Source organism: Dryobates pubescens, chromosome 11 (assembly GCF_014839835.1).
Source record: "Dryobates pubescens isolate bDryPub1 chromosome 11, bDryPub1.pri, whole genome shotgun sequence".
NCBI classification, from domain to species: domain Eukaryota; kingdom Metazoa; phylum Chordata; class Aves; order Piciformes; family Picidae; genus Dryobates; species Dryobates pubescens.
This window is the reverse complement of record NC_071622.1, coordinates 27,692,918-27,709,726: the sequence shown is the minus strand read 5'-3', so window position 1 is coordinate 27,709,726 and position 16,809 is coordinate 27,692,918. Positions and strand designations below refer to the sequence as shown.

Below are 16,809 nucleotides of genomic sequence, written 5' to 3'. Positions count from 1 at the left end.
AGAAGAGTGGCTTCACAGATCGTAAATGGTCTGAGCAGAAGCGGGCAGCCCCCAGCCCAACCCTAAGCTGGCAAGGACTTGAAGCAGAGGAAGGGCAGCACAGGCTTTCCTCTAGAGATGGAGGCAAACAGGCTTCTCCAAAGGATTTATACATAGTGTCCTCGTTTTTAATTGTAATGCCAGACTTCTGGATCAGGAGCTCTCCTCTTTGCCTTGCAGGACTCTGTGTGTCCTTGTACCAGCCCTAAAACAGAACTAAACCTGGGCAGGTGAGGCAGTGGGGAAGGACTTAGGGAAAAGAGGTAGAGTTAGGACTGGGTGTCTGTTTGGGGGGTGGGTGATTTTTTGTTTGTTTGGGTGGTTTGTTTTGGGTGTGTTTTTTTTTTGTTCCCCCCCACCCTTTGTGTAGGACTAGCTTAGCCTGGTTGATATTATCCCACCCAAGACTGTCATACACAGCAGGAGTGGGTCAAGAACCGTTCCCCGAGGACCTCATTGAATGCTCCATCGTTGGTGAGACCCTGTCCACACCTGTGTGCCTCACCACGTGAGTATGACTGCTGGGGCAGGAGCTAGGTGGGAGGGAACTGCTGTGGACTGCTCCAGGCATGGGGCAGAGTGGCTGGAAAGCTGCCTGGTGGAAATGAATGTGGGGCTGTTGATCAACAGCCACTGGAGATGAGCCAGTGTGTGCCCAGGTGGCCAAGAAGACCACCAGTGTCCTGACATGGATCAGCAATAGTGTGGTCAGCAGAAGGAGGGTAGTGATTGCCCACCTGTACTGGGCACTGGTGAGGTCATACCTTGAATCCTGGGTCACTTACTCCAAGGAGATTGGTGTCAAGTTACACAGGGAGAGGGTTAGGTTGGACTTTAGGAAGAGATTCTGTACCAAAAGGGTTATCAAAGACTGGAACAGGCTGCCAGGGGCAGTGGTTGTATCCCCATCACTGGATGTATTTACAAGCTGTGTGGATACAGTGCTCAAGGATATAGCATAGTAGTGGCCCTGATAGAGTTGGGTAATGGTTCAACTTGATCTTGCAGGTCTTTCCCAGCCATGATGTTTCTGTGTGACTCTGTGAGGTGCTGGAGCAGGTCCAGAGAAGGGCAATGAAGCTGGGGAATGGTCCAGGGCACAAGTCTTGTGAGGAGCAGCTAAAGGACTTGGAATTGTTCAGACTGGAGAAAATGAGTGAGGGGGAACCTAGCTCCTTACAGCTCCCTGGAAGGAGATCGGAGCCAGGTGAGGGTTGGTCTCCTGTCCCAAGGAACAAGTAATAGGACAAGAGGAAGTGGCCTCAAGTTGCCCCAAGAGAGGTTTATGTTGGACATGAGGAACAATTTCTTCTCAAAAGGATTGTCAAGCGCTGGCTCAGGCTGTCCTGAGCAGCGGTGGAGGGATTTCGAAGCTGTGTAGATGTGGTGCTGAGGGACATGTTTTAAATGGTGACCTGGCAATGCTGGGTTAGTGGTTGGACCTGATGATCCTAAAGGCTTCTCCTAACCAAACGATTCAATGAAGGGCTCGCATACAGGCGCAGGACAGAGGCTTTTATAGCCCATCCTGCTACGGAGGAAATGGCCGCAGCTGCTCCGAAGCTGAGACGGGTCGGCGCCGGGCGGGCTGCTCGCGGCTGACAGGCGCGGGGGCGGGGGCTGAGCTTTGAGTGACAGTCGCTGGGTGGGGTCTTTCACTTGAATGACAGACTCAGGGGCGGGGCCTGAACACTGACGAGCTATGAGGGGTGGGGCTTGCCCCTTGAGTGACAGGCGTGGTGGGTGTGAGCTGCGCCTTGAGTGGCAGGTGGGGGGCGCGCAGCAGGCTTCCCGCGCGCGACGGGGTGGGGCCGTGCGTGGTGACGTAGTGCACGGCCTAGCCCCGCCCTGCACCCGCCCCTTGCCGCCGCTCCCCGGCTCCCGCCGCCGTCGCTGCCGTCGCGCAGACTGACCCGCCGGCGCTGCTTCCTCCGCCGCGCGGCGATGTGACCCCTCCCCGCTCCCCGTCCTCTCCCTTCTTCCCTCCCCGCCCGCCGCCGCCCGCCGGCCCGCCCGCGCAGCGAACATGGCGGAGGTGAGAGCGCGGCGGTGGGGCGGGGGCCTGCCCGCGAACTTGTTGCGCGGGGCCGAGGCCGGGCGGTGCGTGCCATAAGTTAGTGGTGGGGCTGTGGGAAGCTGCGACGGCTGGCGGGGCACCACCCCGCTACCGCAGCTCCGGTCTTCCCCTAGCCGATCCCTTCCGGGGCCTACCGGCCCGGGACGGGGAGTCTCGCCTCGGGGCGCCGGGCCCGTGTCGGCAGCGGCGGCGGGGCGCGAGTGGGAGCTGAGCGCGGCCCGGGCGGGCGGGCCGGGGAGATGGAAACGGTGAGAGGGTGGCACCGGGAGGTGGTCGCCGCCGGGCAGAGGGCTGTACAGGGGGTGTGCCTCGGTTGCGGGTCCGGAGAGCCAAAGCTTTACCCGTCTCAGCCCTTTCGTGGGGACGCTAAAGAGGAGCCCCCGGTTCAGCCGGGGACCGTGGCCCTGCTCCGAGCAGCGAGGGCGGGGGAGAGGGGCCTGCGCTTTCTTTGGGACGGGGTTCGTCTTGAGGGGGGGGTGGAAATTGGGGTAGCCTTGCCAGCTGTGGCATGCGGGAGAATAATCCCTTCGGGGTGGAGAGGGATGCCAGCTCCCAGCGTCTGCCTCTGTCCCAGTGGCAGAGCTGCTTCTCCAGGGCTTTGGTTGGAGCACCATTGCTCCAGGAGAAAACCTATATTTATTTCATTTAAATATCTTTTTGTAGTCGTTAAGATAAAAGGTAATTGCCTTTGTAAGTAGACAAGCAGCCTTTACAGTCTCCTGGGAGAAGGGAAACCTTTCCCCTGAAAAAGGGAGAAGGACCATTGAGGGGAGTTGCAGGAAATAGGAGAAGGCTTCTTGACCTCTTTTCTTCTGTGGGAGGCAGAGTGAGATACGTGTTTGATTATTGAGGTGTGGATTTGTCCATCTCGATAGGATCTGCAAGAGCAGCTCTTTTGCTTCTTAGGAGACAAGTTAGGACAGATGAATAGATACTTCATTAAGTTTTCTTCAGATTTACCCTCTGATTCCCATCTTGAGGTAATTTGCTGGTTGAATGGTGTTGACAAATGGATTGGAAATGTTTATGTGAAAGCTCTGGTATTAAATAAAAATTAAATCTATTCTGTGGGACAAATGTTTCTCCCAGGCCAGTCTAGGCTGGGGGGGAGTTGGAGATGGCAAGGTTAGAACATTTTATAGATGGGCTTTCTTCCTTCTTCCCTTTAAACTCCTGAATGAGTGTGAATTTTTACTTACATTTATTTTATCTTTCACTCCCAAATGAAAGCTGTAACGAAACATTCATTTTGTTACTAGTACAAAATGTACTCATCTAATCTTAGAAGTTAAAAAAAAGAAGTCTTTTTGTCTGTCATGAGGGGCAGAAAATCACAGGTCTGATCCTTGACTGATTTCTTAGCTGCAAAAAATGTGCCTGTTAAACTCCTGTCACTTACAAAGTTGGAGAGACAACCTGGAGCCCATACTGATGTAGGCATGATGCTGTTCACCAGCTTTGTGTTGAGTTTCACTAATTCTTCATAAGTTTTGTTTAACAAACCCCAGAATTATTGTGAAATGCCCTTGTGGTGGGAGCTATGTTCGCCATGTTGCTGAGGAGCCACCAGCGACGTGCTGAATTACTTCCTATTCTGGGTTGTCACGTACTTACATCGAGGTTACAACAGCGTGGAGGGCTGGATGGCAGTTGTACTGCAGACAGCAATAAAGAGTCAGTGGGTTGGGGAGGGCAGGCAGCTTTTGTTGTCACTTTATGGATGTTGTTAAGACTTCTGTTACATGTCAGTCTCTGTACTTTTTGAAAGGAAAAGGTGTTTTTCCCCTTCAGTGTCTGGAAGAAAAGCTAAGATGAGTTCTTTGTCCTATTTTGGCTTCTTTATTTTAGGTTCCAACCCTTAGCATTCTATGAAAGAGGTAATGAAGGCTTTGATCCACCTGTGGGATGAGTTCAGTAGCTCAGAGGTGGCGGGAGCAGCATGGGCTTGGCTGATGTTCCTTCTCAGTTGTTGTGTTGGGCAGACAAATGTTGGAGTGACTGCGCTGCACTCTGGTTTAGGCAACAATCGGAATACAGGGGATCCCAGCATGGTGGGGATTGAAAGGGATCTCTGAAGGTTATCCACATTGTCCCGTGCCCTGATGAAGCAGAGTCACCTGCAGCAGCTTCTCCAGGATCACGATGTCTTTATGGGTTTGGAAGCTCTGCAGAGAAGGAGACTCCACAGCCTCTCTATGCCAGGGCTCCAGCACCCTCACACCAAACAAGTTGCTGCTTTTGTTCAAATGGAACTTCCTGGGTTCCAGTTTGTGCCCTGTCACTGGCCACCACTGAGAAGAGTCTGGTCCCATCCTCTTGCCTCTCTCAGGTCCTTTAGTCTTGCTGAACGTTGAGAAGATCCCCTCTCAGGTTGCTCTTCTCCAGGCTCAACAGACCCAAGTCTCTCAGCCTTTCCCCCTCACAGAGATGCTCCAGGTCCCTCAGCACCTTTGTAGCCTCCACTGGACTCTCTCCAGTAGTTCCCTATCTCTCTTGAACTGGGGAGCTCAGAACTGGAGCTGGTACTCCAGCTGTGACCTCACCAGGGCAGAGTAGAAGTGGAATTTAGAAAAATAATATTTGATTTCAGTGATTTAAACAGGGAGCAATGTCCTGAATATGATTTCCAGTACATTTCAGGAGATAAAGTAGGGAATGGGAAGTCTCCTTAGCACGGCATTGCCACCAAAGTTCTGGTGTCAACCATCTGCCTAGAGAGGAATTGAAGACAGTTGCTGCTACGAGATGGTAGGCTGGAGGAGAGCTTTGTTAGCAGTGTAATTCACTGTGTAGTACTATATTGAGAGGGAGCAAGGGAAGGTGATCATTCAGGCAGTCCTTAGATTTGTCTGTCTTGGCAAACAAAGGGCCTGGGACCAGCCTGGATTTGAAAATGCAGGTGGAAAGTGAGATTCCTGTTGTGCCTCTTCTTCCTTGTCTTTCCCCAGTGGAAAATCTTGTGCTAACTGAAGGAATGCACAGGAACTCATCCCTCACTCAGGAAAGATCCTGAGATGCTACGTTCAAGAGGATTAGCCAGGCTTTGATATCAGCCATGGAAACCTCAAAACTAAACAGTAGAATTTATGAAACTTTTAAAATTTGACAGGAAAGTACTTCAGACAGGAGCTCAGAACCTGGTTAGGCAGTAAATGAGCCCAGAAAGTGAAACTAAAATGAAATGAAATTAACCCAAAAATGCTGTTTCAGTTTTGTAGATGCTTATTAGAGCAGAGGTTAGGAGAAAAAGAAAAAAAGGGGAAAAAAAAAGAGGACAATTTTGAATATATATTAAACTGGTTTGAGATTCGGGATTTCATTTTACTTCAAAGCAGGCTCACGTGGTTGCTTTGAGTCCTCATATTCCAACATGTTAGAAGATTGTTCTAGGCATAAAGCAGAAAAGAAACATCTCTAACTAGATGATCTTCAAGGTCCTTTCCAACCCAAACCATTTTATGAATCTTTGAACTTGAAATGAGCTCAAGCTTTGTGTCCCATGTCGTGCCTTAAGCTGCTTATTTAGTTGTGGTGGAGTGGATGCTGATCCATGTTTTTCCCACGTAGGGGTCTTTTAGTACCTATGGAGAAGATGTTTTTGAATGAAAAGCTTGATGAGGAATTGAAAGAGAATATTTGCTGTTTATTCAGTCATTGATAATGTTGGACTAAAATACAATTCTGCATCCAGTGGGACCTGAACAAGCTTGAGAAGGGGGCCTCTGTGAACCTCTTGAGGTTCAGCATGGCTAAGTGCAAGGTCCTGCACCTGGGTCAGGGCAGCCCCTGGTATCAACACAGGCTGGCGAATGAAGGGCTGTAGATCAGACCTAATGAGAAGGATTTGGGCTGCTGGTGGGTGAAAAGCAGGACACAAGCCAGCACTGTGCACTGCCAGCCCTGTCCTGGGCTGATCCCCAGCATCAGGGGCAGGGAGGGGATTCTGCCCCTCTGCTGCACCCTGCTGAGACCCCACCTGCAGTTCTGGGGCCAGCTCTGAAGTCCTCAGTACAGCAGACAGGGACCTGCTGGAGCAGGATTAGAGGAGGCCACAGCAATGGTGAGAGGGCTGGAAGCCCTCTGCTGTAAGGCCAAGCTGGGACAGTTGGGGTTGTTCTGCCTGTCCCTGCTGACTGCAGGGGGGTTGGACTGGATGACTCTGAAAGGTGCCTTTCCAAGCCAAAGCAGTCTGTGATTCCATGATAAATGAGAATGAGACCTTTTGATGTCACAAACATGCAAGAGCTGGGATCTGCCTTTTGCATTGGGAGGACAGGCAGCCAAATATCTGTTGTCATTTCCGGGAGCAATGAGTTCCTGCTGTTTCTTTCTTTTGGTCCATGATGGGATGCACCAGTTTGGTTCTAGCAGGCACTTGCCAGGATACCAAACATGGAACAGGAATGAGAAAATGAGGAGGTTGTTGTTTTGTTGGATTGGTTTATTTAACTAACTGGCTGAAGAATAAGGGAAGTACCAGACCAGCTGCATGGCGAAGAGGGCAGTCATGTTTGGTCAGAGGTGGGGTTGCAGAGGGAATGGATTTAAATTGAGGAGGGTAGATTTAGATTGGAGATTAGGAAGAAATTCTTTCCAGTGAAGGGTGGTGAGGCACTGGAACAGGTTGCCCAGGGAGGCTGTGGATGCCCCATCCCTGGAGGTGTTCAAAGTCAGACTGGATGAGTCCTTGAGCAATCTGGGCTAGTGGAAGGTGTCTCTGCCCATGGCATGGGGTTGGAACTAGATGATCTTTAAGGTCCCTTCCAAACCAAATGATTCTATGAATTATGGGTTGAGGGGTGATGGACACAGGTTGAAGAGGTCTAACAGCTCCTGGCTGCCTGAAAGGGGAGGTCCTTCTTCTGCTGCTTTTGCATAGAATCACAGAATGTTTTGGGTTGAAGGGTCTTTCAGAGATCATCTAGCTCAACCGACCTTGCAGTCAGCAGGTATATCTGCAACTAGAACAGGTTACTCAGAGCCCTGAACAGCCTTACTTGGAATGGTTCCAGGGATGGGACATCTCCCACCTCTCTGGGTGACATAGGCTAGTGTCTAATCAACCTCAAGGTAAAAATTCTCTTCCTTATATCTAGTCTAGATGCTCCATGGTCTTCTGCTGTGGCTTGATTCAGTTCACTAGCTTAGGAAGATGTGAAGAGCTTCCTGCAGGGTAACGAGTTGTATCAGCTAATAGGAAGATCCAGCAAAGACTGGAGCTGGTGTGAGGGCTGGCACGAGGCAGCAGAACCTATCATGGGGATCCACAGGACAATGATGTGTTCTGCCTCCCAGAAATGTCAAGCTGATATTGACTCAGCTTCTCCTCACACAATATCCTTGTCCTGTGCAGCTCTGACCACTTATTTTGGCTGAAAATTAAGATTCTTGTTTCTCCCAGCTCTTGAGCAGGAAATTGACCACCTTCAAGCCAAGGGTGGTCAGCTTTTTGTTTTTAAATTCTGCAGAGTGAATTTTCTGTGGGGTTAAAAAATGGAATGGACTTCCTAAAGTGTCAGGCAAGAAACACAGAAGTTGAGAAGGTGGGGTCAGACTCTTCTGAATGGATGCCCAGTAACAGGATAAGGGGCTATGGGCACAAACTGGAACTCAGGAGATTCCAGCTGAACAGGAGAAGTAACTTGTTTGGTGTGAGGGTGCTGGAGACCAGTTTATTACCATTGTGTGGTGGTAAATCATCTTCAAATTCATCATTTCTGTTAATTTTTCTTCTTTTTTTCCCCCTGAATGTTTTACTTCTTTCAGAGATTCATAGAATGGTTTGGGTTGGAAAGATTCTTAAAGATCATTTAATTCCAACCCCCCTGTTACGGGCAGGGACACCTCACACTAGACCAGACTGCTCAAGGCCTCATCCAGCCTGGCCTTGAACACCTCCAGGGAGGTGTTTAACTTAAAGACTCTTAAATTTGAACATAACTGAATTTTAGTTTTCATACCCAGCCTGAAACTACTTCAGGCCATAACATTTAAGAACTCCAGGATCTATAACCATTCCTAATAACCTTTTTTTATTATTATTTATTTTTACATTCTTAATCTTTGTATTTTTATTAAGCTCTGCTATTACTTTCAAACCAGGTGCATAAATGTGTAATAGCCCTGTAGGAAGCAGCAGTAAAGTTGACACCATCATTAATGTGCTTGTAAATGGAGATGTTTTAACACTCAGGGAGGACAGAGCTTATGAGATACAAAATAAGAAAGGCCAAAATAGATTAAATCAAGGTTTCCTGCTGCCCAATCTATATCATGATTAAAATCAGTGATTCACATCCATCTGTCCTGTTGAGCACAACTAATTTTTGTTGTTGTTGTTTTGGTCTTACTTGATCTCAGCTTTAACTAGATTGTCAATTTTTTGATTTATTTCATTTTGTCACAGTTTTTGGATTTTTGTTTGTTTGTTTTTTCTTTAGAATTCTTCACAGATGTGTCTGTGAACTTAATGTAGATCTGGGAATTCAATTATCTCCTCTCCTTGGTGAGAGGATTAACTCCAAAGTGGTTGTGTAGAGTCACTGCTTGTGTTCCCTCAGTTTTCCTGACAAGCTGTTGAAGGGCAAACAATAGCAGTTAATATTCTGCAATTCTAACATTAGAAAAGAGGTTTTCATAGAATGGTTTAGGTTGGAAGGAACCTCAAGATCATCTACTGCCAACCTCCCTGCCATGGGCTGGGATGCCTTTCAACTAGACAAGGGATTTGTTTTCTGTTGTAATAGAGTTTTGTGGACTTCTTTGTGATAGACTGTTGATGTTTTTGAGTTTACTTCTTGGGACTTAGGATCCCAGAATCCCAGCATGTTGGAGGTTGGAAAGGGACCTCTGGGTGCCATGCAGTTTAGCAGGGGCACCCACCGTGGTTTGCCCAGGATCACAATGGCCATGTGGGTTTGGAAGCTCTCCAGAAAAGGAGGCACCACAACCTCTCTGGGCAGCCTGATCCAGGGCTCCAGCATCCTCACACAAAAATTTCTTCTCCTGTTCAGGTGAAACTTTCTGGGTTCCAGTTTGTGCCCACTGGCCCTTGTCCTGTCACTGAGTCTATCCCCATCCTCTTGCCCTTCACAGGTCCTTTAGCTCTTGCTGAGCTTTGGTCAGATCCCCTCTCAGGTTGCTCTTCTCCAGGCACAACAGCCCTAGGTCTCTCAGCCTTTCCTCCTCACAGAGATGCTCCAGACTCCTCAGCATCTTTGGAGCCTTCCCTGGACTCTACAGTAGTTCCTTGTCTCTGTTGAACTCGGTATCCCAGAACTGGACCAAGTACTCCAGCCATGCTGTCACTGGGACAGAGCAGAGGAGCAGGAGAACCTCCTTCAACCTATTGGCCACATTCGTTTTGATGCATTCTAGGATGCTATTCTTTTTTCACAGAACTGATTTTCAGCTGGTCAGCCTTCAACTTGTATTGTTCCACGAGTTATTTTGATAGACAACCTAGGGTGAGCAGGACAGAATGGAGCTGTGAGCATTCCAGTGAAACACCCTGAAAAGTGACACATGTCCTTTTGAGGAAAGGCTCTTCTTCACCATTTTAACTAGCTGTTTATTCCCAGGCCATCATTTAGCTCACTGGAGAGCTTATTAAATGGCTGCCACAATCACTCCATAAGACTTCAGTAGTTCAGAGGTGTACTTTTTACGCTTTTTTTTAGCTGATGAGCTCCTGTTCTCAGTTTGAACTGTGGGGTTAGTGTAAAAACCACATGTATTCAGACTTTCACTTTCATGGAGTTCTTGAGTAGTATTCATATGAGCTGAAGAGGTTCCATATGAAGATGAGGAGAAACTTGTTTGGTGTGAGGGTGCTGATGCCCTGGATCAGGCTGCCCAGAGAGGTTGTGGAGTCTCCTTGTCTGGAGAGCTTCCAAACCCAGCTGGCCATTGTGATCCTGGTCAAGCTTCTGAGTGCCCCTGTTTTAGCAGGGGGTTTGGACTGAATGATCTCCAGAGGTCCCTTCCATGCTTGAGTTCTGGGATTCTGTCATGTAGTGATTTGAGCCTTAACTGGAGTTTAAGAGCTCAGATGGTAGCAAGCAACCCAGAAATCCTCCCCCTGCCCCCGAAGAGACTGGAGGTAATTTTACAAGAATAAATAAATCTGGAGTCGGTTTGGAAGTAGAAGTAATTTTTTTTTTAAAACAAAATATATATATAGCAATAACAGGGAGGATATAGAAGGCTAAGGAATAAGGATGATCAGGAAAATATACAGACCCAAATTTGGATGGCGTTGTATCTCCCTTGGTGTATGTGGATTTCAGTCCTCTAGAGAAGCATGGATGAGGCAGGGAGAAGATCAGGCCTGACCACGTGGCAGAACCAGGAGGCCAGCAGCGGCTGTTGGTCCTTTCAAATAGGTGAGGCAGGAGCAAAGAGAGAGATGGCTGCCATGCCCTCCCCTTTATAGTCTTGCTGGACAGGAAGGGGGAGAGGAGCAGACCACCTCAGACCCTGGGGGACCCCTCCTCCTGGGAGGGGGCAGCCAAGTCCACCTGGATCAGGTTTCTGTTTTCCCCTGGGGGAAGCAGGGCTCTCGCAACCCTCTGTCCCGCAGGATGTAAGCCAGCACAGTCCACCCCTCTGTTCCACTTTCCTGTCACAGTCCCTTTATCCACTTCTGAAGAATCTGGTATTAGAGTTCTTGATGCAAGTTCTTCTTTATCCTGGCTGTCTCTGTCTCAGGACAGTCTCTCTCTCTCTGGTGCTGGTTGATGCAGGTGCTGCTTGTGCTGGGCAAGGATGTGGAGAAAAGTCAGGAACCAGTAAACTGTCTTTGTCTTTGAAGGGGAGAATTGGGAGCAGTCTTGCTGTAGGGCATCAGGAACAAGTGCAGGTGAGCTGATGCAGAAATCCTCTGGATTTGTGCTTGTGTGCGGTAGGTTCATGTTGAATCCTGGATGCTAGCTTGGTATTAAACTAGGAGGGAAAAAACCTTAGAACAACTTATAACTATTATACAGTGACTATATTACATTGATCTGCGTTACCTCTCTGAGTTCATCCCCTCTCAGCCAGAGTTACGTTCTGCTGTGGGATGTGCTGAATGTCCCCAGTTTCTAGCATGACCCAGTACGTGTGACCAGGCCCCTCAGCAGAGACCTCCCCTTGGGTTGGTCTGCCTCCACCGGAGGCAGGGGAAACCCACACCAAGTTCCCCAGCAGGTTTTTCTCAGAAATCACGGCAACTCCATCTCCATCCACTGTTTGCAGCAAGTTGGACTGGGCAGGGCTAGCTCAGTTCACAGATCCCCTGCTGTTCACTGACCAAGTGGCTTGAACTAGGTGTTTTTCCCAGTTCCTAAGGGTTCAACCCCCCATGGCTTTTAGGGTGGTCTTTAGCAAGCCATTGTAGCTGGCTTCCCCACAGCTGGTGCATGATACGGGATATGGTAAATCCACTCAGTCCCATGGTCTTTTGCCCAGTCCCTTATGAAATGGTTCTTGAAATGGGCTCCATTGTCTGAGTCAATCCTCTCTGGGGTGCCATGTCTCCACAGGATGTGTCTCTCTAGGCCCAGGATGGTGTTACAAGCAGTGGCATGAAGTGCTGGGTAGGTTTCCAGCCACCCTGTACTTGCCTCTACCATGGTCAGTACATGCTGTTTGCTACTGTGATACTGAGGAAGGGTGATGTAGTTGATCTGCCAGGCCTCTCCATGCTTAGACTTTGACCATCTCCCCCCATACCACAGAAGTTTCATGTGCTTAGCCTGCTTAATGGCAGCACAGGTTTCACACTCATAGATAACCTGTGAGATGGCCTCCATAGATATGTCCACTGATATGTCCCGAGTCCACCAGTATGTGGCATCTCTTCCTTGGTGGCCAGAAGTGTCATGGGCCCAGTGAGCTAAGAATAGCTCACCCTATTGTTCACAGTCCAAGTCTAGTTGAGAGATTTTAGCAGCCAGATCTGCCTGGTGGTTGTGCTTGTGTTCCTCAGTGGCTGTTCTTGGGGATGTGTTCATTGATGTGTCACACCTTTATTGGCAGCCTGTCCAGATGGGCAGCGATGTCTTGCCACAGGTCAGCCCAAACAGGCTTCCCTTTTCTCTGCCATCCATTCTTTTTCCATTCTTTCAGCCATCCCCACAAGGCATTGGCTACCATCCAGGAGTCAGTATAGAGGTAAAGCACTGGCCAGTTCTCCTTTTCTGCTATATCCAGGGCCAGCTGGACAGCTTTTACCTCTGCGTACTCACTGGATTTGTCTTCTCCATCCCTTGCTTCCACCGCTTGCCTTTTTGGGCTCCAGACAGTTGCCTTCCATCTTTGCTTGCTCCCTACAAGCTGGCAAGATCCATCTGTAAATAGAACATAGCCCTTCTCATTGTCAGGGAGATCATTATATGGGGGAGCCTCCTTGGCACAGGTCACTGTCTGCTCTGGTGGCATTCCAAAGTCAGCACCCTCTGGCCAGCTTCCACTATGCCAGGGCATTTGAAGCTCCCCAAGTTATCAGGGCCATCCATTTACTCCAGGTGGCATCTATGGCACAATGTGGAGTTGAGCTTCTCCCTTTAAACATCCATGTCAGGACTGGAAGCCTTGGAGCTAAAAAGAGTGGTGACTCAGTCCCAATTACCTCAGAAGCAGCTCGGACTCCCTCATAGGCAGCTAGGATTTCCTTTGCTGCTGCAATGTAGTTGGCCTCAGATCCTTTGTACCCTTTACTCCAGAAACCTAGGGGCCTGCCCCTTGTTTCACCAGAAGCTTTCTGCCACAAGCTCCGTGTAGGACCACTCTCACTGGCTGCGGTGTACAGCACATTCTTAATCTCTGGTCCAGTTCGAACAGGTCCCAGAGCCATAGCATGGACCACCTCTTGTTTTGTCTGGTCAAATGCTACCTGCTGCTCAGGTCCCCATACAAAATTATTTTTCTTCTGTGTTACGTGGAAGAGAGGTTTCACAATGTGACTGTACACAAGAATGTGCATTTTCCAGAAGCCCACAAGACCCAAAAAAGATTGTGTCTCTTTCTTACTAGTGGGTTGCACATAGAGTGGCCACCTTATTCACCACCTCCTGAGGGATGTGGCGACAGCCATCTTGGCCATCAGACTCCCAGAAACTGGATCTCTCTGGCTGATTGGAGGAGTCACTTCATTCAGGCCACAGTCAATCTTCATTCCCCATTTGCCTTCCACATATCGGGCTGTTGAAGGGTGCATGAGTTTTGTTGATCACCTTCTGGCTCTCCAGTTGTCGAATCAGTTGGTGTATGGGGTGCAGAGAGTCTCTGTTGGTCCTGTATTGCCTGTGATGTGCTATGCAAGAGGCAATAGGTAACTTCAAATCCTGCACCTTATGGCTGCCCACTATGGAGGGGTCATCCGACAGTTTGGGCATGGTAGACAGCTGTTCTTTGCCTGCAGTATCTACAGCTGCTACCCCAAATGCCCACTTGTGCCCCCTAGGGTCCTTAAAACATCCCTCCCACAGAAAGTCAATGCCAAGAATGCAAGGTGCATCTGAACCAGTCACTATGGTGTGCTTTCCCCACTCATTCCCAGTCAGGCTTATCTCAGCCTGCAGTACAGTCAAATCTGGTGAGCCCCCCGTGACTCCCTGAATGCTTATGGGCTCAGCCTCTTTGTACCTCGATGGTATCAGGGTGCATTGGGCCCCTGTGTCCACCAGAGCTCCGTGCCAGGCCATTTCACATAAACATCCCAGTACACTCTCTTGTCCCTGGCCTCCACCTGGCTGGAGGTAGGGTACCCCTAATGCTGGCGGCGATGCCCACACTTGTCACAGGGTCCTGTGTTACTAGGAGAAGGGTTTCTTGAGCAAAAGGGATCCCTCTGGGAAACTGGGGCAGCCTTTCTCCTGGGCAAGTTATCCCCATTGTGGCCACCTTGCAGTTCCCACACTCTGTTCCCAAGGGCAGAGGTAGGTTGGCCATGCCAGGTGTCCCATGTTTTCCCTGTGGTCACAGAGAATCCTCCCCTTGACATCCCCTGATTAGCTTGGGGTGATCGCCTAGGAGGAGGATGCCTATTCCTGATTGCTGAAACACGGACCCATTCTGAAGGAGAAGGGGAAAAGAAGGTTTCATTCCCTTTTTTCAGTTCAAACAGGGAGGCCTTAAGCTCTTTAGTCATAGTTTCTATGGCTGATATTATGGGTCTCTGATTTACACTGTCCTCATATTCCCTCAAAGTCGCTAGCAAATTCACAGACAGTTTTAGGACTTCCATCCTCTCCAGTCTGGCGCATCCCTCCTAGTGTCTGTGCATGTTTTTGAGGGGCACCCTGGGTGGGTTTCTTTATGAGGGACCGTTTCATGGGCACCTCATCTGGGTCCAAGGGGAGCTGGCTGTCTCCATAAATTAATTCCAGCACAGCCATCTGTCTCAGATACTGTATGCCCTGTTCCATAGCTGTCCATCTAATTGGGGCCCAGGACAGGTTGTCTTTTGAGCGGTACTGGGTCTTTATGGCATTGAGGATCCAGGCCCAGAAAGTGTGTGTTCCATCGAGTTTTACTGACTCTTTGTCCAAACTGGCATCATGAGACAGCCTAAAAGCTTCGCCTTCCTCTCATCCAGGTCTACCGTGTCAGCACCCCCATCCCAACATCTCAGGGCGCAGTTTAGTATTGTCTCACCCTCTTTCTGTGCGTAATCCAGGCGAGTTCGCCTTAATTCCTTTCTGGCCAGAGATGTAGTAGTTATTATCTCCTGATCCGAGTCATCCTCATCCACCTGTGGGTTCTGCAATGTGCTGGGTCCTGCCGACGTGCCTTCCTCACCATCTGTGTTTGGAGGTGATTTTTGCATCTTCTTCCTGTGTGTGGTGACAGATGCTAGAGAAAATATATGGGCCGGAGCATCAGGGGTTAAGTGGGGAACTGCCGGTGGTGGGGCAAACCTTGTGTTTGGGGCTGAGGCTGAGAGGGGCAGCCCTTTTTGCTGGGTAGCACTCAGTACACCCTGACCCCTCCCTCTTTGTGTCCCTGTTTACACAGTGCTTACAGTGTTCACAACATCCCACCCCTCGGCTATCAGAGCTTACAAAGGTCTGTATCGTGCCCATTGTCCCTCTGCCCATTGTCCCCATTGTAGAGTTCTTAATGGGTTAGCACCTTCCCCCTCCCTGCATGGCCAGAGTGAATGCTACTATAAGTATTACATGTAAAAAAATAGAACATATAGTTATATAAATGCAATTTCCCCTCAAAGACATTTTTATCTACGCGGTTAGTTTCATAGCCTGATTCAGAAAAATTCTCTGTGTCAGAGAAGTTACCACTGCTGATGAAATTCATAGAATTTAAGAGGTACATGCCCAACTGCATTGGTAAAGTTTTTATCTAGTCAAGCAGCATCTCTATCATTAACCAAACCACATGATAAGGTATTAGTTTATAGATATGGGTCCAAAAGACCCAGCCAAAAACCCATGCAAAAGCTTGGAACATAAGAATCTTCAAAATTCACATCTCTACTTCCAATCCTTTCTTTCCAAACAAAGTATTACTTTCCAAATAAAATACTATTTTTCACGCCCCACATTGGAGCACCAACATATTGTAGTGGTTTGAGCCTTAACTGGAGTTTAAGAGCTCAGATGGTAGCAAGAAACAGAAATTCTCCCCCTGCCCCTGAAGAGACTGGAGGTAAATCTACCAAAAAATAATCTGGAGTTGGTTTGGAAGTAGGAGAAGTAAATTTTTTTAACTATATATATGTATAGCAATAACAGGGAGGATTTACAAGGGTAAGGAATAAGGATGAACAGGAAAATACACAGAACCAAATTTGGATGGCCTTGTATCTCCCTTGGTGTATGTGGATTTCAGTCCTCTAGAGGAGCATGGATGAGGCAGGGAGAAGATCAGGCCTGACCATGTGGCAGAACCAGGAGGCCAGCAGCAGCTGTTGGTCCTTTCAGATAGGTGAGGCAGGAGCAAAGAGAGAGGTGGCTGCCATGTCCTCCCCTTTATAGTCTTGCTGGTCCGGAAGGGGGAGAGGAACAGACGAACTGAGACTCGGGGGGACCCCTCCTCCTGGGAGGGGGCAGCCAAGTCCACCTGGATCAGGTTTCTGTTGTCCCCTGGGGGAAGCAGGGCTCTCACAACCTTCTGCCTCGCCACACCAGGATGGGTGTAACCCAGCACATGTCACTATACCTTGATTTTGGGAATGATTGTGAGTTGTGATGAGCAGACTGCACATTTCTGCTTGCAGGTCACTAATTTAATTTGCTTAGTGCAGTGAAGCTTTGGTGCTGAGGAAGCCACATGCGTGTGTGGTGGTGAGGAAATGCCCTGTCCCCACTGCTCCAGCTTCATTCTTTGTGCTGTTACATAACAGGCAGTGCTGCTGCATTTTAAGGTTTTGTTACCAGCTTTAATATTTCAGTATTTTCTGCCTCAAAAGCACAGCAACTACAACCCAAAAGTTACCTTGGGTGGCAGAGTACAAAAGACCTGAGCATGTGCTTGATTAATTTGTCAGGTTTATTGCTATCAATACAGACAAAACTAAATTTCAGTTTTTAACTGATTTATGTAATGCTTCAAGGGCTGTTAGAGAGAACTGAGTAAATTTGAACAGGATGTGGATTTGTCATTGGCTTGTAGAGGCTGTAGATACTGCTGGTTTGAAGCTGGTTTATTATTAATTGATTCTATTAAACAATATTGAAGATGCTAGCACG

The 16,809-nt window shown here is 48.7% G+C and overlaps 1 protein-coding gene across 9 annotated transcripts in view; it reads left to right on the top strand.

The window, feature by feature from the left end:
• The first annotated feature begins 385 nt into the window (after positions 1-385).
• The window catches only part of MIER1 (MIER1 transcriptional regulator), a 48,538-nt gene continuing 32,114 nt past the window's right edge, over positions 386-16,809 (top strand). For 5 of the 9 annotated variants that reach the window (XR_008462435.1, XM_054165190.1, XM_054165188.1 and 2 more), the window contains exon 1: positions 1,894-2,074. Coding sequence is in view for 2 of the 9 variants with exons in the window: in XM_054165190.1 (XP_054021165.1) it covers positions 2,066-2,074 (9 nt within the window). In the remaining 7 variants the exon portion in view is untranslated. Of the gene's footprint in view, positions 548-1,893; positions 2,075-16,809 lie in introns of those variants that run through there. The other 4 variants (XM_054165192.1, XM_054165189.1, XM_054165191.1 and 1 more) reach the window with 1 other exon arrangement.